The sequence below is a fragment of the Amaranthus tricolor genome, chromosome 11 (assembly GCF_026212465.1).
Source record: "Amaranthus tricolor cultivar Red isolate AtriRed21 chromosome 11, ASM2621246v1, whole genome shotgun sequence".
NCBI lineage: Eukaryota > Viridiplantae > Streptophyta > Magnoliopsida > Caryophyllales > Amaranthaceae > Amaranthus > Amaranthus tricolor.
In genome coordinates, this window is record NC_080057.1 from 15,214,681 (window position 1) to 15,236,052 (window position 21,372).

At 30.3% G+C, this 21,372-nt stretch overlaps 1 protein-coding gene across 2 annotated transcripts; it reads left to right on the plus strand.

Moving 5' to 3' along the window:
- The first annotated feature begins 3,427 nt into the window (after positions 1 to 3,427).
- LOC130826882 (dof zinc finger protein DOF2.4-like) lies at positions 3,428 to 18,450 on the plus strand. Of its 2 annotated transcripts, XR_009047141.1 has the most exons (3): positions 3,445 to 3,815; positions 4,077 to 5,497; positions 17,226 to 18,450. XR_009047141.1 is itself a non-coding variant. In XM_057692496.1 (2 exons), the coding sequence occupies exons 1-2, from the start codon at positions 3,765 to 3,767 to the stop codon at positions 5,199 to 5,201; spliced, it is 1,176 nt and encodes a 391-aa protein (XP_057548479.1). In that variant the 5' UTR covers positions 3,428 to 3,764; the 3' UTR covers positions 5,202 to 5,652. The 2 variants fall into 2 exon arrangements, 1 of the variants encoding a protein (XP_057548479.1); XM_057692496.1 differs by lacking the exon at positions 17,226 to 18,450 and having other exon boundaries at positions 3,428 to 3,815; positions 4,077 to 5,652.
- Positions 18,451 to 21,372: the final 2,922 nt, after the last annotated feature.

Genomic DNA, 21,372 nt, shown 5'->3' on the forward strand with positions numbered 1-21,372 from the left:
CACTTTATTCATAGCTGCAGAAAGAAGTCCAATGCTTTTAAGACATGAAAACAACTTAATTTAATCTCTTGGACAAAATCCAATAAGGACATACCATAGACTACTTTCTTTCAAGTTTTTATAGGCAATATATATATATATATATATATATATATATATATATATATATATATATATATATATATATATATATATATATCTTTCTTTTTAACCTTTGAATCAACACTCCAAAACAAAAAGAAAAAGGGAGCAACAGTATGTAATGACATAGCGTTAAAAGTGCAGATTAAAGAGGCAATATATATTATATAGAGTATATATTAAAGAGGCAATATAATGCATGACATCGAGTGTTTCTACATAACTTTTAACTGCACCTTTGGTATTCGTTACTAAATAGTGACAATGGTAATGAAAAGTTTGTGTAATTTTAGTAAAAATATTTTTTGACAAGTTTAATGGTCATGCTTATTCTCTTTTAACAATATTATTTTTTTTATAAATTTTATTATAATGTATTACTATTTGAACATGTGGTATTTGACGGTAATGCAAAATTATGAACAATATTTTTAATGATCAAATCATATATTGTGGCGAGGGAACTTTTGTTTTCTCACTAATCAGATAAATATTTATGTCAATATCAAAAAGTTAATGTGGACGAGAGGAAAATTATTGTAGAGAGAGATTGATTGAGAAAATTTTTTTTCCACGCTATTGAGAGTGCTCTAATATGCATATCGGTATACGGTTATTTTGTTAGTCTTGTAATTTGATCTCTCTTTGCATGTAATTATAGCAATGTAAAATTTGAAATAAAAATTAGCCAATATAATTAAACTTTTAATATATTTCACTACCATAATCCCAATTTTTGATTATAGATGAATGATCCTAACTTTTAATTAAAGATAAATTATCCCAATTATAAGGGGTGGTTGCTAAGAATACACCAAGGTAACATATTACCTATATAATAAGTTTGAAAATGTTTTTAAAAATTTAATAAAGAAATCAAGTAAGTTTTTTTTTTTTTTTTTTTGAAACTTTTAAATTTCAATATTTTTGAATTTCTATTTTTTTGTTGCAATTAACCTCCAAAAATAATCTCCACTTGGCCAATAATATGTTTGGATAAGTAACCCTAAAATTAAAGTTATTTATAATTAATTAAAAGATATAATTATTATAGAAAAATCAATAAATATTCTATATAATTTTTCCTAATTTGAAAACATTCATTAAGGGGGAGTTTGTTTACTCCTTTGCTAATGAATGTCAAATGTATCAAAAGATGACATAATATTAAAAATTTTGATTATATGTGGGGAAAATGTGGATTATATTCTTTAAAGGTTCAATCAAAGCTTTTCAAAAAACAATTAAGGGTTATTTTTGTTTTTTTATTAAACTTATTTCATACTTCAACTCAACTTTTCACTTTAATTTGCAAAATATTTTTCTAGCTTTAATTTGAAGACCCTTATTTGCTTTAATATATAAAAGCTAAAATGTGTCCTCAGCAGTGTGGGGTAGTTTGTGGTCACCAAATGCATGGTACTTTGCAGCATAAAACATATTCCTAGTCAGTAAGGTGGATTAATGCATTTATTATAGATAATACAGTCCAAGTAAGTAATTGATATCCAGTAACCATGGTCCGTAATTACTCTTACAAATTCTGAAAAGAAAAAAGCAACCACATTATCGTAGACTTGGACTCGGATTTATAATACTACTTTCAAAGCTGCGTTATTTTTTTTTCTTGTGCAAACGACTTGTCTTCATAGAATTTAGAAAAAGTATCGACCACCGAATTAGAAGAATAAAACTGAACCTATTTGGAAAAATTATCGATAATAATATAATTTTTTTACTTATTTTTCTATAATAATATCAACTTTTGATTAATCATTAATAATACTAATTTTGGGAGTATTTCCTTATAATATACCTAACATGTTAACAAAAATCAAACTATAAGAGATTATATGACAAAAATTTTTGGTAAATTAGTTTATATTATTCTAGGAAAAAACCCCCTAAGTTAGTATTATTCATGGTTAATCAATAGTTGATATTATTATAGGAAAATTAACAAAATATTGTATTATTCACGGTAATTTTTGCTAAAAATTGTTAAGGAGTTACTCCTTAATTTTACAAAGTTCATATTGACAACTTACATATGCCTAATAATGGGCACCGTTATGGAATCATCTCAACACAAAACTTAAGTTGATGGTTGCAAGCCCATAATATACTATATACTCTAACATACACTCTCACACGATAACCTTTTGACTTAGAAGTATAGATGTAGGATAGACCCTTCATAATAACTGGTAAAAATGTTACACTTGAATTTGAAGGGGGTTGAAAATTGAACTCGTAACTTTCTTATCATGCTAACTTTTGATATTATGTCAAAAAATCATCTCAACTAAAAGTTTAAATTAATGATTAAAAACCATAAGATATGTTATATATAAACTCTAACACATAAGTTATTGTTATTCATTTTATAATTGTATGGTTAATTTAAAATTAGCAACAGCATCGATACTAAATTATAATATTACGAAAAAAAGTTACGAGAATATTATATATATTTACAAATTACTACACCATGTTAAAAAATTAAGGTGGTGTTTTTTGATTACGTGAGATGATCCCACTCATAATAGTCCAACAGAGGAGGCATCAAGACACTCATCATCTTTGCTTTCTCTCACTAGATATGATCAACTTTCTCTGTCTTCCTTGCATGCATGAGAGGGCAAATCTTAGTAAGCAGCCCTTCTTTTATGTTTACCATCATCAATTCACCTTTTTTTTTCTAAGCTCATCAGCAGCCACAAGTAGCAGCACTCAAGAACTAATACAGGATTCTATTAGCTAATGTAACTTGGGCCGAAGACTAACCTGTACTTGACTATCTATTCATCATGAAAAATTTATAAATTAAAACCTTACAATTTTGGGTTTTTGCAAATTATAGCTTTAATGTTTATTTTTTGTGAATTACAGTCACCAAAATATGAAAGATCTAAATTACAGAATTCTGATCACTAAACCTAAACTACAGATTATCAAAATGGTCGAAATTATGTGATTTGACTTGAATACTTTAGCGGCTGTAATTTACAAAATTATTAAATCTAAAGCTGTAATTCATAAATTAAATCTTACATAATTTAATATTAATAGAATTTATAATCAAATTATTCGGACATAACAGAAGTATTAAATGGTAGGTCCCTACCTAGATTCTTCATGGCCCTACTAGCTACTACTACAAAAACACACTGTTGTGTTACATAACCTTCATGGTTAAGGAAGATATTTATTAATATAAAAGTAAAAATATATTTAAAAAAACCCTAATATTTTTATATTAAAACAAAAGGAGAGAGAATAAAAAAGGGCAAAAACACTCACTAAAAAAGCCTTTCTCTAGTTAGCAAACCAACTTTCTAGCTATCTATTGTTCTCTCTTTCTTTCTTATTCTCTCTTTGCTTTTCTCATATATTATCTCTTCTCCCTTTCTATCTTTGCTTTTCTTAGCTTTCATTTCTTTCTTTCACAATACCATTTGATTCTCCACCATATTTTGCAAAGGAACCACCTTCTTCATCCTTCCATCAACCTTTTATAAAAGAAAGAACTAACAAAAAAGAAAGAAAGAGAAAGAGAGAAAGCAAGAAATTTAGAACTAAAAGATTTCAAAAAAGAAATACCGTCAAATAAAAGAGAAACTATGGTTTTCTCTTCTGTTCCACTCTATTTAGATCCTCCTAATTGGCAACATGTAATGGTTTTTTGTTCGTCCTTTTTTCTTTTTCTTTCTAATTAATTTTAGCTTCTAATTCAAGGATGAAAAGGGAAAAAAGTTAATGAGATTATTATTCCCTATTCCTTTAATTCTCTATTCTTGTTATGATATACATCTTTCATTTTTTGAATATACCTTCCCAATTAAAAGTTGGGTTCTTTTATTTTCTTGGTTTTTATTCTAGCTTGCCTTATTATTTGTACTAATCTATGCTTGTTTTTTTTTCACTTATTTCAGCATCCTAATAATCAGCAAATTCTCCAAGGAAGTACTTCAAGTGGAAATCATGATCAAAATCAACTTCTTATTCCACCACCACCAGCAATACCTCAGCAACCTCATACCCAGATGGGTATTGGTGGAGGCCCATCAGACGGGCCTCTTATCCGCCCTAACTCGATGGCGGAGCGAGCCCGCCAAGCAAAGATTCCTCCACCTGAGGCACCACTAAAGTGCCCCAGGTGTGAGTCTACAAACACAAAGTTTTGCTACTTCAATAACTATAGCTTGACACAACCACGCCACTTTTGTAAGGCCTGTAGAAGGTATTGGACGCGAGGTGGGGCCCTTAGGAATGTTCCTGTTGGAGGAGGTTGCCGGAGGAATAAGAGATCTTCGAGTAAGTCATCTAGTGGTGGTGGTGGTGGCAGTGGTGGTTCTTCGTCTAAGTCCTGCTTAACCTCTCCTAGTACTTTACTAGGAGGGGACAGAATACCTCTTCACATGGACTTAGTCAGTACAAGTAGTCTCGGTCCCACGATCCCCGGGCTGCCTTCAGCAGGGGGTGGGACCGGGATGTCATCTTTCATGGCATCCTTACAAAATATAGCTCAATTAGGGATGGGAAATTTAGGTCTAAGTTTTGGTGGGGCCCTTAGAGAGTCTCCTAATCCTCTAGCAGGCTTAGGAGGCCTAAACGAAAGCCGCCACCATCATCATAATAACCTAGAGTTTCCTCATCTGAATCCCAATAATTCTACTAACACGCAAGTACAATACCCAAATTTCTTAGGGGGTTTTGAAATTCCGGGTTCTTCATCTAATCATGGTATGTTCACGTCATCTAATTTTCAAAATGATCATGGAATTAGCAATGATCATGATGATCAAGAACAAGCAAATGATATCTCAAAGAGCTGTTCATCAACAATGTTATCATCCCAATTTGCTCCAATAAAAATGGAAAATGATGGACAAGGGCTTAATTTACACAAGCAATTCATCAACAATATTTCATCATCAGATACTAACACTGTAACGGGTAACCAATTTTGGAATGGTAACACGGCTGTTTCTACTGGTACAACCATGTGGACTGATCTATCTGGCCTTAACTCCTCTTCTACTAGCCATCTTTTATGAAAAAAATATTAATTATTATATTTTATTGGGCATCTTGGGAGGAGAAAGTTAGATTTATGGAACTATTTAAGATGATAATTCAACTATGAAGTTCTAAGGCATTTGGTCGACCGTGTTAAGGAATCAATTCAACCAGAAGTTTAAACTGATGATCTTGTGTCACGCTACTAATGGTGATGATAATCATCAATCTCCATCATGTATGTAAGAGCTAGCTGCATCAGCTTGGGTTGAGATGCTTATGTGTTCGTGTGTCTCCCTCTCAACAATGCCATGATGAGATTATACTACTAGAAGTTAGTAATTTATATACTTTAACTCTTTTAATTGATGTTCTTGCTTCCTTTTTTTCGTTTTAATTTCTTGGTGATTTCATAATTGTATTTTGATTGTGAGGTGTGTAAGATTTTTGAATCAAGACTTTTTTAAGTAATCTAAACTTTTTAGGATATTTGGTTATCAATCATTAATTTATTTAAAGGTTTAATTTGAATAAATTCTTAATTCAAATTTATTTAGTTATCACCTTACATGTTCAAATTACATCAAATTCACAAGAAAAATGAAGAATCATAGTTTTAGAACACATTTTCGTGTAGTATTTATTTAAATTTTCTTACATTAATGACAAATTATATGCTATTTAATTAATTTCTTCCAAAAACGAACCATGATGAAACTAAATGTTGATCGAACAAAGTGTCTAGAAATTCAACTCCTTTAATTTGCACCATTAAATTTATTATAATATAATTACAATTTGATATGGTTGATGTATCAAATTCAAATGTAGGTGTTAAAGTGTCTACTATACTTACATCTTTGGAGTCGTATGTGGGTTATTGTTTTTTTTTTTTTTTTTTTTTTATCATTGTCTGGTTTGCCTAATAGGCTAAAATTCTAAAAACACTCATCATGTCAGGAGAATATTAAAGTGTCTATTATTATTTGAATATGAGTTTTCACATATCGAAAAAAAAAATATCAAAAAATGTCACATTATAAACTTGAATTGTAACTCCTATACTATTACTATTATATTTGTTTTGGTTGCTCACACTCATTTTCTAAATTATATCAATATGAGTGTATGGGTGTTGTAGTCAAATGACTAAATTTTTACAAACAGCATTAAATAAAGGTTAGCTTAGAAGTAGTATGAGTGTAAGATGGCGATAATTTTTATAAAGATTAAAGGATCAGATCACGTATGCTAAATATGGAAATGTAGAATCCCAAGAAAACAGATAGTTGCACAGAATTCAAGGGGCATTTTCACAGAGATAGAGTAACAAAGAGTGTTAAGAAGTTTAAAATGAGTCCAGCATACAAGTTTTAATAGTAAGATACACCATATTGTTTGTACGGACAATGCAAGGACAACTACAGTAAGATGATACATAAATATATACTTACAGAACTGTCATGATTTAGTTATAATAACTTCCATGGATGGAATGGAAGTTATTGAGACTAATTTGTTTGTTTGTTAATGAGACTACAAGTTAAGAAACAGGACGAGGACGATCAAGTGAAAAAGGCCAAAAATTTCACTAAAACCCACGCAAAACAAAATCTTTGTTTAAGTTTCTCTTTCTCGTTCTATCTCTTAAATAAATTTTTTTTTATTTATATTATAATTTTTGAACAAAACTAATTTCATTTATACTTATTTTATATTTTAATAAAGTTTATGTTCTCAACAAATCTTTTATTAATTTTATTTTAACATTATTCTATTTTTTATTGTCCCACATGTTTCTACTATATTTTAAAAATATTTTTTATTAGTTGTGGTATCCATAATTTTTTCACTAACTTTATGTTAATATTTTTTTAATATTTATAGTTTTTATTTTTCTTTAATCAAATTTATTATTCAATTAAATAATATATTTACTATTTAAATAATTCACGTGAATATTTCTTGTGGGAATTTTATTAGGGAGTATATTTTAAAACATCATATTAAAGTTTTCAAAAAATATCTTTTTTATTGTCAAAACTATATTAATTGTTAAAATGTTTGTGTTGTTTAAGTATATAAAAATCCTATGGCTCACTTTTAATTTTTTGGTTCAGTTGAAATAAATTATCTCTTTTAAAGCTTCAACAAGAAAAAAGTAAAGCAATACGTAATATTAAGTATAAAATAAAAAGTTTAAGATTGGCTAAAATGGGTTCAAATTGGAGGCTTAGATTTACAGTCAGGTTTAACCTAGTATTTTTTGATTGATTTGAGAGAGTTCATTTCCAGCTTAAAATATAGGAAAAAAAAATATTTAAATTATTCACAGCAATTTTTAGTTGGATTTAGGATAAATATAAAAATGTAGACGTCTAAATAAACTATTACTGTGTAAAGTCCCGTACTAATCAGTGTTGACGGGTGAGAGAAGTTCCCGTAATTAAGAATGATTTGGAGTTAATAAAGATATATATGTAGTGGTTCTATAATTATTGAGAAATATTGAATGATCTACCACTGATTGAGGAAGGTTAAAACAATCATAACATCATGTCATCGGGTTTACCTTGGATACAGACATACACTACTCACTTAATAAATAATAATCAGGGAAAAATGGCTACTTAAATCCTGGGACCTGGAGTACCATAATCGCATTTTTATTTATTTTGCTTTTTTTTTTTTTTTTTTTTTTTTTTTTTTTTAAATTATCCAAAAGGTGGGCGCTCCGCTTTTTAGTAGCTTGACTCTCCCACCAGCGTTTTATAAACTTTTTTAATTACGACATAATATAATAATAATAATAATAATAATAACAATAATAATAATAATAATAATAATAATAATATCATGGTCGCCAAATGTGGTGACGACCAGACGATGGGATCAAGCAGTCGGCAGTTTGTTGATATCTTGGCAAAAGAGCTTTTTAGCGTAGACGCATAAATGTGCAAACTCTATATATTGTGTAGAACTTAATTTATTAACATCTTAAACCAACATTAAGTTTCAAACATAGCTAAGTAACTCAGTGATAAAGTTTTGTTCAATAATAATAAGTTCATTTCGATAAAAATGAATAATGTAAAGAAGTAGTAATATACTAATCAGCTAAATTACATAATTTCATTTCAGCAAAATAAATCAGAAGTATATGGAATCATCTGTTGAATTATTATTATTATTATTATTATTATTATTATTATTATTATTATTATTATTATTATTATTATTATTATTATTATTAAATGATAAAGAAGAAAATATATAATGAAGTCTCGTACATTAATACTTAAGCTATTCCATTTAATATCGAGAGTGATTCATGTAGGGCTGTTGCAAAATATATTGTATAATAATATGATCTCAATCCCTAAGAATCAATGAGATATTGATTAATATTTAAATTTAATGGGCTACTAAACCAGTTAACCTATCACTATGTCATTAGATTTGTGTGGAATCAAGTCTTCTATTCTATTTGACATTTGACTTGGTATGTATAAATTCAGCAACAAATTTATTATGGTAATATCAAAGCCGATGATTGTCAAATCATAAAAATTTCACATGTTAGGGGAAGTGTTATAAAATTAATTACTCATATATAATCCCGAATCTAAACAGTCTGAGAGAATTTTTGATTAACCTAAAAGTTTGATGCGTTAATTCTTCAATTACTAACTGATTTTAGAATGAAATCTCGTTAGATTTGTGTGTAGTTAACTCTCATCTTGTGTCGGAGTAGATGTATACAAGCCCAACAAATTAAAAATTTGTTAATGGAATGAAAAAGTCTTTTAAAGAATAAAGTTTATAGAAATCTTCTAATTATAAGTAATATGATAATTTTTTATGATCAATGATTAGTCTTGATAGAGCAAAAAAAATACTTGTTATGGCAAAATGAGAACAATAAAAGAGATTAGGATTTAAGCCTAGAAACTGACATCATAATAGAAATATTTGTTGTAGGATTTTCATCATTCTCCTTAAATATATAAAAGAGTATTTGGGCCAAGCCCTAAGGCCTAAAACTTATATACAATAATAAATTATAATGGTAAAGATATAAGTATTTTTGTGAGAGATTGTCAATCAGAGAAACTACTTAAAATAGGAAACACATTCTTACAATATAATTTGTAATGATTGGATCATATAACTCATATTTAGGGCACACATCGTGAGACAACTTCTCATAATGATATTATTTACTAATATAATCTATTCTATCAAAAAATAAATGAGCGAGAAAAGAAGCAAGAGGATAGAGACAAAGCGATAATGCTAGATTAGTAAATCAATTTATAATAATTTGCGTTAACTCTTAAATCTCGGAGCACCATAAGCAATCGTAAATAATTTCGAATTTAAGAAGCTTATTTTGTCAATATATTGAAAAAAATGCTCTGGTGTATGTCAATTGTCAATCATAGAAAATAACTTTATATTTTTGAAATATTTATACATTTATATATTTGCTTAGACAGCAGGTATTAATAATATGGTGTAATTTTTGTATAATAAAACTTATTAAGTAATCAAATATTAATTAAGAGTAAATATCAAAGACAACTCCGAAATTTTTAAAGAATCCTATAGTAATTTAAATTAAATAGTAAAAATTGCCGATGGCTTGATATGAAGAATCCTATAATAATTTTGCTCGTCAAAAGAACGCATATACTTCATTATTAAGTATTCTCTTATAGAGTAAAAGTTGAGCTGGGACCTAACAAAGAAGTTCATTATATTCATGCTCATTATAATCCTGCTCCATTTCTTCTCTTTTTCTAATGCTCTAATCATAACAATGCTTCCCACATTGTTTTTCAAACTTGACTTAATCTTTTTCAAACTTTGGGAACTTTAAAAGTTTTTGCCACTAATATATACTTCTTTGGTTTTATTATATTTATTACAATTAACTTTTAAGCAATTTAATATGTTATCTTATCATTTTTATATATTAAATTATCACTACAACATAATATATTTTTAATAGCATATATTTAGTACATTAAATTTAAATGTCACTACGTTAACTTTCTAATAGTATATATAGTGCTTTTGTATTAGAACATTTAGCAACATAATAAACAATCATACTAAAGTTTTTTTTTTGCCACATTTGATATAGTGATATTTTATCATAAATATCACTATATAGTGATAATTAAATATGTCTCTACAGGCCAAATAAGTGTCCCTAAATTACTTTACAGTGAAATTTAAAATAAAAGCTAACAATTATGACACTAAAAATATAAATTAATTTTCATTGTCACTAAATACATGTCACAAAAAGTTAATTTTATTGTAATGTATGCACATTTAAAAAATATAAAAAGTTAATATTATGAAAGTCTGCGATTAGCTAGAGGATTCAAACCAGATCTCATTTCATTATATTTTTTCTAATTCATCAGTCGCATAATATAAAATAAGTTTGAATAATAAATAGTGCCAATAAATGTAATGTAGCTAGTATTTCAGATCAAAAAAAATATAGATTAGAAACTTTTGCACATATCCTTGATCCTTTAAAAAACGTATATCCTTTCATTCTTGACTGCTTGTTACTTGATCTCACAAAAGAATCTATATATGGAAAAGAATAGGTCTCACAAAAGCAAATTGAACATGTTAACTTATATGAAACTCACACGAAATATGTTTTAGGTTAAGAATTTTGGCCCAAATAATTAAATTGGTCTACCCAGCTTGATCCATTTATAAATAATTTATATTAAGATTAAAATTTTAAGGTTGAAATAGACTTGGGTAAGTCATTCAATTACACGAGTTATTTAAGAGTCAAATCAATCAAAATTACCCGAACATATTGACTTATATTTTATAGCGAATACAAAATAAACAACACATTAACGAAACGTTTAAAATTGTGGCCTAAATAATAAGATGTAATAGTCAAAATTAAGACTCTGAAATATTTACAAAAAACTTTAAACAGGTTACGCGGCTCAAATTAATTTGACCTAATTTGTAACAATTCTGGTTAGTGTTATGATTTTTGATCTAATTAACTAAATGCGTTAGGTTCCGATCAAAGTATTTTTAAACTATTTATACATGACCTGCATATAAATTTGGTCCAACCTAAACTGTTTAACAGGCCATGAAAAGACTATTTAACTTTAATTATGATGTGGGTGTGAAAGGATAGACATAAAAGTTAATTAGATATGAAGTAAAAAATGGTATGAACAACATCATCTTTAAAATTTATTTAAATGAAACAAAAATGACGGTGGTCTAAAAAGGGCGAGAAGAGGAATCTTGGTTTCTACTTTAATTTTCTTTTACGAGGACCAAGATAGTACAGTACCATCTCATCCATTTTCCTCTTATCTTTCCTCGTCCTTCTCGCTTATAAGAGTGAAAAAACAGTTAATTCATACTAGAAATTTAATGCTAAAAAATGGAGAGCATTGTAAGTGGTTAGTGAACAGAAAAAATACATAGTAGAAAGAAAAATAAAGTGAAATGTCGTTGTTGATGTAAATAATTGATTACCAGAGTGAATTGGCTACGGTCAGGATGGGGTCAATTTTGGTTACGGTTGTATGAAAGTAAAACTTGATTTGGACCGTATGATTACAGTTTCAATACCACATGGCTTCAAACAGTTCTTTGGCAGTTTAATAGCCAGTTCCTAGCAGTTCAATGCCCAGTTGCAGGGTTCGGATCATTAGTTAAACTTTTTATGTTTGCTTTAAATCTAAATATAAAAAATAATGTAAAGTACATTTGTATTTTCGTTGCGTAGTTTATAACTTTGTATGGTTTTAAAGAGTTAAGTCATTTTAAAACGCAAGCGTTAACCATGGAACCACGATCCATGCTTGGCATGTTGATTTGTGAAATCGGCAATGAATCATTCCGTCGTGATGTGAGATTTAAAAGTCAATGATGCCTTAAATTAGTTTAATGTCTTTATTGGGTTAATTGTTTTACCACATGTTTGATTGTTTAGCAGAGTTACTGCCGAAATTTATACTCATAATTTTTAAAGTTTAATATTATTTTATTTATTTTATTTTAATGTAACACCCGAGTTTCCTTCCATCCTTCGTGATTCTGGTTTCGTTTATCGGGTCGAAAATTCAAGGGTGTTACAGGTGGTTACCAGAGCCAATAATTCCTATTTTGACGCTTTGTGTTTTCAAATTCGTTTAAAAATTTGTTGAAGTTAATTAGAAGTTATTCGTGAGAGTTTAGGTAGATATGGGATATGTGCATATTACATATTCATGCATAATGATTATCATTGCACGTGCATAGATAAATATATAGTTTGTTTAGCTTGTTATAAAACTCATTCTCATGTGTGTTATTATTATAATTAAAAGTTATGATTGTGTTTTGAATGATGATATTTTTTTACAAATAAGTAGAGTTCATTTATGTATTATCGAGTATTAATGACAATTATTACGTATTTTGGACAATTCATGAGTTGCATAATAGGTATTAATTACGGAGAACAAAATATTAATAATGGAATCATAGAGACGCTGGTTGCATCTAAGATTCCCTCTTGATGGTGAGGATAGTATAAACTTTGGTCTTATGTTCATGGATATTCGTTCATGTGAATAGATTTTCATAAAGCTTTACAAGTTTTGATATGGTAATATACAAAGATTTTCACTCTTTAATTATCTGATTAAACATTTTCATGAGTCCAATGCATTCATTCATTATAGTATATGAAGTGATGATCAAAGTCCTTTTGAATATGATTGTGAGCATAGAATGAAAACAAGGCCACATCACTTTCGTTACCTCATTTTTTTACTATGATTTCGAGTGATTTAAACAAGAATAAGTACAATAAAGGAACTAATATGATTGGAATTTGACATGATTGTAAATGAAGTTGATTGGTTAGATAATTGATATGACAACCTATAAATAAAGTCTTGATCATAAATTAAGGACAATATTGTGGTTTTTGAAGTCAAGTTGGTGTTCTGTGTAAATCAAATGGTAATGATTTTATTCATGTTGTTGAAATTGGTTATAAAATATTTACACCTTGGAGTAGTGTAAATTAGAACCATTAGTTATTTTCTTAGATCATTGACAATACATGGATAACTATGGATCCAAATGATATTATGTATGATTAGTAATGTTGATGGAGTATGTTAGAATATGAAGAATCGAAAGTTCTTGATGTAGGAACGACACTCGAAAAATCAAACAAATTATTCAAGTGGTCCGAACTTACTTCTTTTTTTTTTGTAGTGATAATTCTTAATATGTGTAGTTCTAATTTTTTAATTATGTGTACAAAGTTTCATGCCCTCAAGCTATTGAAGATCAAATTAAAAGTTCACCCTTTATTTAAGTTATCAAAAAGTTTGAACTAATTCTTAGACGATTTCACTATTTCTTATCAAATTATAGTCATATACACTTAAAAGTGTTTATAACATATTAAATTATTTTGGTGATAGTCCCAGGTCATTTGTTATGTAAGAAGTTTTAGACATATATTTCAAGTGCATTGCTACCAAATTTGTCCAATTTGGTTTTAATCTATTTATCCTGCTAAATCGGTTCTAAAATGTATTGTAACCCCTCAAGTAAGTGTAAGGTAGTGTACAAAAAATGTCCATTGATTAATGAAAACTAATTCTACAGGTATATTGTTATCATGGCTCAATAATGAGAACTTGTAAGTATTGACTACACTAACTTGCAAAAACGTGATGTATGTAATTGGATTATATATTGAATTTAGTCACTATGTTTTAAGTTATTAGTTGCTTTAGTTACTTTCCTAATCGAGTCATGATGTATAATTTAGCATCTTATAGTTCAATTTGATCATACATCATTAATTAAAAGAGCATGTTTATTAAAGTAAAATGTTGGGATCATGTTATAATAAGTAAAGTAATTAATTTGAGTATGTGAAGCTCAGAGCATGTAATGATATATCATCATTTATGTATAACAATGTTGGTTATTACCAAAATCTACTTAATTAAGTAATTGAAGTATTACATGTAGCATGTTGTATGAATTGTAATGTTGTAGCATGAGTGTGAGTTTTGGTTTAATCATGTATTGAGTCATGGATTATAATCAAGAAGTTATTAATAGCGAGTTTTATATACGTTAATCATGTACTGACAAGTTAATATAAATAATTGAGTTTTATATACGTTAATGAGTTTTACGTTAATCTACTTAATTAAGTAATATAATATAAATAAGTTAATATAAATTAAGTTGTTAAAATATTAAAGTGAGGTTTTATCTTTTAAATTGGAGTTTTAGTAGTATACATTTATATCTTGAAACTTTTCTATGTTGAAATGTCTTGAAATTAACTTATAATCATGTTATCATTTGTTAGTAAAAGTTTATAATGTCTGTCCATCTAGTAGTTGACAATGGTTGTTAAATTCCACTTTGGAATGATTTTGCGACCCTTACTCTATGAACTTTAACCATGCCTTTGTAAAACATTTGAGTAGTTCTCTTGAAACTTGTTCGGAAGTAAATTTGTGTTTTTTTTTGGTTATTATAATTGGACTCAACTTTCTTTACAAGTCCTAATTATACACTATTTCATGTAGTAACTATGCTATCTTACGTTATCCAATCAACCAAACTCAACATATTGTATTGTAGTCACACAAACGTATCAACTTTTATGAATAAGGTCACTCGATAAGTCTAGTGTCACCCTAGTGAATTCCCATATTTAATCATATCTAATTTAATTGTTCTAGTATGACCTTCCTCACTCTAAAACTCATTGAGTTATTAGTTATTCTGACATCATACTATTATCCAAACTTTTCATATATCATCTTTGAAGTAAATAAAAGTGAATTAAGCAAACGTTCTATTTAGTCGACCGTTCTATGAGATTAATAAGTGAAAGGAAAAAAAAGGGATTGTGATGTTTAGTAAACTTGCAGGATGGTTTACTATAGGTTCTTATGCGCGCACTAAGGGAGAATACTATTGGGAGTTCGCTCGATGAAAGGAGTATTGAGAATTGTTAGTAAAAGCAAGTCAAGCCTGAAATTTATAAGACCTTATGAGGTCATGCAGAAGAATCAGATTGTCCTATTCTTGAGGCTATGTGAGTTACGGGGTCGTAACTAAGTTTTAAGGGGGTAGAATGCGATAGAATTTTGCATTTTTCGCGTGTTTTCAAGCATTTTCTCCTCGATAATATCAACTTATTATAATTTACATGCTCTTGATTGGTTTTTTGAGTCAAATTGTTTGATATTTTCATGCTTTTGATTGGCTGCTTGAGTCAAGCTGCGTGATAATAAATATTTGAAATGAAAATGTATGAATATTCTAATACATTGAGTATCATTTTGTTAATAGTGTCAATAAAGTCATGATCTTTGAATCAATTCTTAGGCTTAAAATGGTTAGAACACCTTCTTGAGTTATTAGAAATATAAATTTTCATGACTAGTGCCTTGTTACTCCAATTTCAGGGACGAAACTCCTTTTAATTTAAGGGGAGTAGTCTGTAACATCCCGAGATTTTCTGACGTTATTAATTAATATTTTAATAACTTTTGGGAGCTTTTATAATTATATTGAATTGTTTTGAATTAGTTTTAATAAATTTCTTTTTTTTCATATATGAATTTAAATGTTAACATATACTTATATAAAAAAAAATATAATTACGATTTCTAAAATAAAGAGGTTCGAATCAAAATTATTATTTTATTGAAAATGTGTGAGCACACGAAAATGAGTTTCTTAGTTGGGTCTCGCAAGAAAATGAATGTAGGTCAATAAATAAGTAAATAGATAAAATTAAAAAAAAAAAGGAGGGGTTAGGGTTTTGAGTGAGATACTCCTAATCCTCACATTCAAAAACGACACTCCCTCTGCCTCCTTCCCTCTTTCTCTCTCTTCTTCCTTTCTCCCTTGTGTGCCGCCAACTATAGCCCCAAACGGTTGTCCACGGAGCCCCAACAGCCACGTTTCACCCTCCACGACAAGCAAGCGGCCGCACCGGCAGCACTGCCACCTTCTCCCACCGGCAGCTGGGCTCTGTCGCACCACCACCAGTCAGTAGCTAGTAACTACGTTTTTTTTTTGGCCTTCCTCCAGCACCTTGTGTAGTCCTTGTGCAACCATCAACACCATAGTCACTTTATCTTTTCACCCATTTCTAGTTTTACCTTTATGAGTCATCTCTTCTTCCCCTATTTTGATTTTCTTGCTTTTAATTGATATTTCATCAAGGTTTTTGGGTTTCGTGTTGATTTTATATTATATTTATTGAATCTTACGGTGGGTGATAGTTAAAGTTGTTTTCTTTCAACATGAATGGAATAGAATTTGATTTAGAGATGAAATTACTAATAGTGTGTGTTTTTATGCTACAATTTGGTAGTGTGATGATTGATTGGAAAACTTTAAAAATTATTTTAAGGCTTAGATTTGTTGATTATTGATGTGATAGTGATAGTTGGTAATGGGTATGTTGTAGTTGACTATGGAAATGGTCTTGGTTATTAATTGGGAGTAAATGTTGTTAATTGCAACTACTCTTGTTAGGTTGTTATTGAAGTTATAAATAAGTCATGAGTATAGTGTCAACTTATCGTTGATAGTTGCTAAACTTGTTGTGATGCTTTGATCATAGATTTTCTCACTTTGGAAGTGTAGCGTATGATATTGCGATTCGATAACTTTAAGATTTGTTCATTACCGTCATATTAGTGTAATATTAACATTGTAAGAATCAAGTGTGAATTGTTACATTATTTTAAGACACCGTGAATTGATATAAATCAAATTTAGTTGATGTAAAGGAAAGATTCGCACAATCCTTTTATTCTTAAAATGATGGAAAGACTTATGTTACTGTTGAATTAACGATTATGATTGATGTTGAATGAGATGTGTACGTGTTAGAGTAATTGGAAACTTATCTTGAGCGAATGATAGTGGTTACTTAGGCATTTAGTTGGTATGAGAAAGTAGTTAAGGGAACTTATTAGTTCTATTCCTAACTTGTATAGGTTCCAAGTTCATAAGAGGAAAGTAGAACTTTAGCTGGGTGATTTTTATGACTTTTTGGTCGTGCAGTGACGCTTACAGGTACGAACACGCAATAACTAACCCTTATATGCAATTTGCTTTAAGACATTATTGTTTATTCTGATAATATGCATTGTATCGAAACTATGAGGTACTAGTGAGTACACTTTATAAGAAGAGTTATAGATTATGAAATCCTTGCACTTAGAATAGTTTACAGAAGGAGAGTGTTAATAGAAGGCGGGGACCACCCCCTTATTTATTTAAGAATAGGATTATGTCTTACTTGGAGTTAGAATGACTCCTTTATAGGTGAATTTCTTATTTTGTTTGACTTGCTCAATGGGTCTACAATCCATGGCACTCATTCATAGTAGAAAGCGGGATTTATTCCCATTTGATAAAGCATTAGATTATGATTAGCTGGTGTGTGATAAGTGCAATTATTTGCACTCATTTATGCTAATTTTATGCTCCTTATGTGATGTTTTAGTGAGTTTTAGGTAGTATTGTAAGTGATATTTGACATTTTCGTCTTATGTGCTTAATAATGTATTTTATGTAATTTTTGAGGAGGAATCGAAGTTTTATTAGGTCCCGGGAGTGATAAGAGGGTGAAGGCCTGGAGAAATGGCTTAGGACCCCTAAAAGAAGTGAAGAGATCGAGTCAAACAAGCTCCAAGGGGAAAAAACGAGTCGTAGCTAAACTATGCCAAAAAGCCACGATTCGTCGCTCAACATTACAGTTAAGAACAAAAGCGACGAGTCGTCCCGCAAGATGCCACGACTCGTCGCACACCTACTGATCTCAGTATTATAGTCCGATGCCAAAGCAACGACTCGTCGCTCCTGATGCCACGACTCGTCGCATACTTTCTGAACTGAGCAGTGCATTCTAGAGACTGAGCGACGACTCTTCCCCAATATAGCCACGACTCGTCGCCAACTCACTGTAGTCACATATTCCAGGCAGTAGCAAAGCGACGACTCGTCGCTCCTAATGTCACGAGTCGTCGCCAGTATGTCAGATGCTCTGTTCGTGCGTTCGACAGTTATTTTTGGAGCCATTATAAATAGTGGTAGTTATTTTATTTTTTATACATCAGTTTTATCAGTTTTTAGTTTTTAATCTTGAGAATTATTTTTGTTCCTTAAGCTTTTTGTTGCAAAAACTTCGTTGTTACGTTAATTTCTCTTGCAATTTACTTACTCGTTTTTCGCAATTAGTAAGTTTTCTTTGTTTATCGCTTTATTATTTATCTTTGTGCATTGAAATCATTCATCATATTATGTTTAGTATTTCTATTAAGTCATCATTCATCATGATTTGCATTTTTATTACCATGTCTAGTGAGTAGTTTTCCTCTCTAGGGTTAGAGTAAAAACCCTAATTCGAAGCATGGATAATATTTTATCGTTTAATTGTGTGAAATTTGGTTCTATGATTAAACCTATGCTTAATGAATCTTAGTTTAAATATCTTTATTAACCTTTTCAATAAAACGGATTTTTGAGATTAGGATTAATTTAGGATTGACATATATTTAAATTAAATTCCTACTAGTTTAGCCAATAAAACAGAAGTTTGAGGATTTACACTAGTAAGGCCTTAAACCGATATTGACCAAAAGAGCGGAAGCTTGAGATTAATTAGATCACGTTTAATTTACGCTAACGACTCAAATTCAAACAATTATGAGACTAATTAATCCCCATGTTAGAATTAGGCGATTCCCGACGCCCTAGAATTTGTCATATTATTATTGTCATACTGATCATTGTCTTAGCTTTAATTTATAGTTTTATTCGCATTGTAGTATTAGTTTCTCGACCCAACCACTTGTTGAATCCGTGTCTTGTAGTCATAAAGCAAATAAATTGGTTAACTCACCTCCTTGTGTTCGACCCGTAGCTACACGTACATCGTGCGCTTGCGGTAATTTAAAATTTGCACTACCAAGTTTTTGGCGTTGTTGCCGGCGAGGCGATTAATTCTTTTGTTTTGTTGATTAATTTACTTGCCACTTGCTTATTGTCCCTTTTCCTAGACCCCTTAGTGTTTGAATTGTGTGTATGCATAGAAGAACTCGATCTCTAGAGCAATTCGACCCATAGTTCGAAGCTACTGCCCGTAGACTGAATGCCAAACCCCTAAGGCGGTTATGGCGACAACAAGACCAAATGGCCAATAATGCTAACCAATCCTTTGGCCAATTGGGTGCGCCCACGCTCACCCAAACTTCCATTCCATGTATCGTCAAACCTGATTTCGGTATAGAAAATCTTGAATTGAATCCTCACCTCATCCAAATGATTGAGAGGAACCAATTTGGCGGTCACCCTAGTGAGAATCCTCATGACCATATCGCTGACTTTATAGAATGGTGTGACACTATCACTGCTAAGGATTTGTCCATGTGTGAAGACCTGCATTCTACCCAAGAACACATGGTTCGGGTTGGAAAGGACGTAATGACATTAAGAAGTATAGGTGCACGATAAACGGTTACTATTGGTGCTTGTGTCTTACGAAATCATCTTATGTTGTTGCATAACATAATGTTATCTAGTAGGTTGGCTTTATTATATTTGATATTAGTTACTGACGTGTGCGTGTTTGTGTTTATGTTTGATTGTTTGATGACTTTCTATGATTGTCTTGCTATGACACATTAGCCTTTGGTCTGATGTCGAGCAGCAGGAGGATCATAGACAGGCGTAGCAGGTATTGGAGGTTCTTTTGCATTGCATTGCATTGTGGGAGAGTGAGAGGGCGAAGCATAACCTGTGTCATACTGTTATCTTTTGATTTTGTAGCTCTTGTTTATCTTTTGTAACCTTGGTTGTATACGTTTTTTTATGAGGCCTTGTGTCCTCCTTTGTATATCTGTATTTTCGCTGAGTAGTTTATAACTTTGTATGGTTTTAAAGAGTTACGTCATTTTAAAACGCAAGCGTTAACACTGGAACCACGATCCATGCTTGGCATGTTGATTTGAGAAGCCGGTGATGAATCATTCCGTCGTGATGTGAGATTTTAAAGTCAATGATGTCTTAGATTAGTTTAATGTCTTTATTGGGTTAATTGCTTTACCACATGTTCGATTGTTTAGCAGAGATGCTGCCGAAATTTATACTCACAATTTTTAAAGTTTAATATTATTTTTTTATTTTATTTTAATGTAACACCCGAATTTTGCTCTCATCGTTCGCGGTTTTGGTTTCGTATAAGTGGTCGGAAATTCAGGGGTGTTACAGAAACACAGGGGTATTACTTCTATAGTCGTCATGAGAACAAAGTGTTTGTTGCTAAGGATGGTACTTTCTTGGAAAAAGATTTCATTTCCAAGAAGGTGAGTGGGAGTAATATATTTGTCGAAGAATTTAGAGATGCGCAACAAATGGGTGTGGATTACTTTACGTTAGAACAAGAAGTACTTATGCCATTGCCTATGGTTGAGGAAATGTATCAAATGCATGATATTCTTTCTATGCTTAACTCTATGTCTGAAAATCAAGTATGGGACTTGGTTGATTTACCTAATGGGGTAAAAACTATTGGTTGCAAATGAATTTTCAAATTGAAAACAGATAAAGATGGAAAAAGTAGTGTTTTCAACGCAAGGTTAGTGGTAAAGGGTTACAAACAAGTTCATGGTATTGACTATGATGAAACCTTTTCACCAGTAGCAATTCTTAAATCCATTCGGGTACTCTTAGCGATTGTCGCCTTTTATGATTACGAGATTTGGCAAATGGATGTGAAAACCGCTTTCTTTAATGGTTTCTTGGAAGAGGATCTGTATATGACACAACCAGAAGGTTTTCATGATCCAGAAAATCCTAAGAAAGTATGCAAGCTTAAGAAAATCCATTTATGGATTGAAGCAAGCATTACGGAGTTGGAATCTTCGCTTTTATGAGGCAATCAAAATGTTTGGTTTTCTCAAAAATGAAGATAAACCTTGTGTTTACAAGAAGTTTAGTGGGAGTAGTATTGTCTTCTTGGTTTTATATGTTGATGACATATTACTCATAGGAAACGATATTCCCATGCTTGACTCAGTCAAAGAACAGCTAAAGAATTGTTTTTCTATGAAAGACCTTGGAGAAGCTGAGTACAATTTG

Excerpts from the sequence above, each read along its gene's own strand:
- LOC130826882 (XM_057692496.1), top strand. The coding sequence starts at position 3,765 with ATGGTTTTCTCTTCTGTTCCACTCTATTTAGATCCTCCTAATTGGCAA. Across the intron at positions 3,816-4,076 it reads ATCCTCCTAATTGGCAACAT|CATCCTAATAATCAGCAAAT; the intron begins GTAATGGTTTTT and ends CACTTATTTCAG.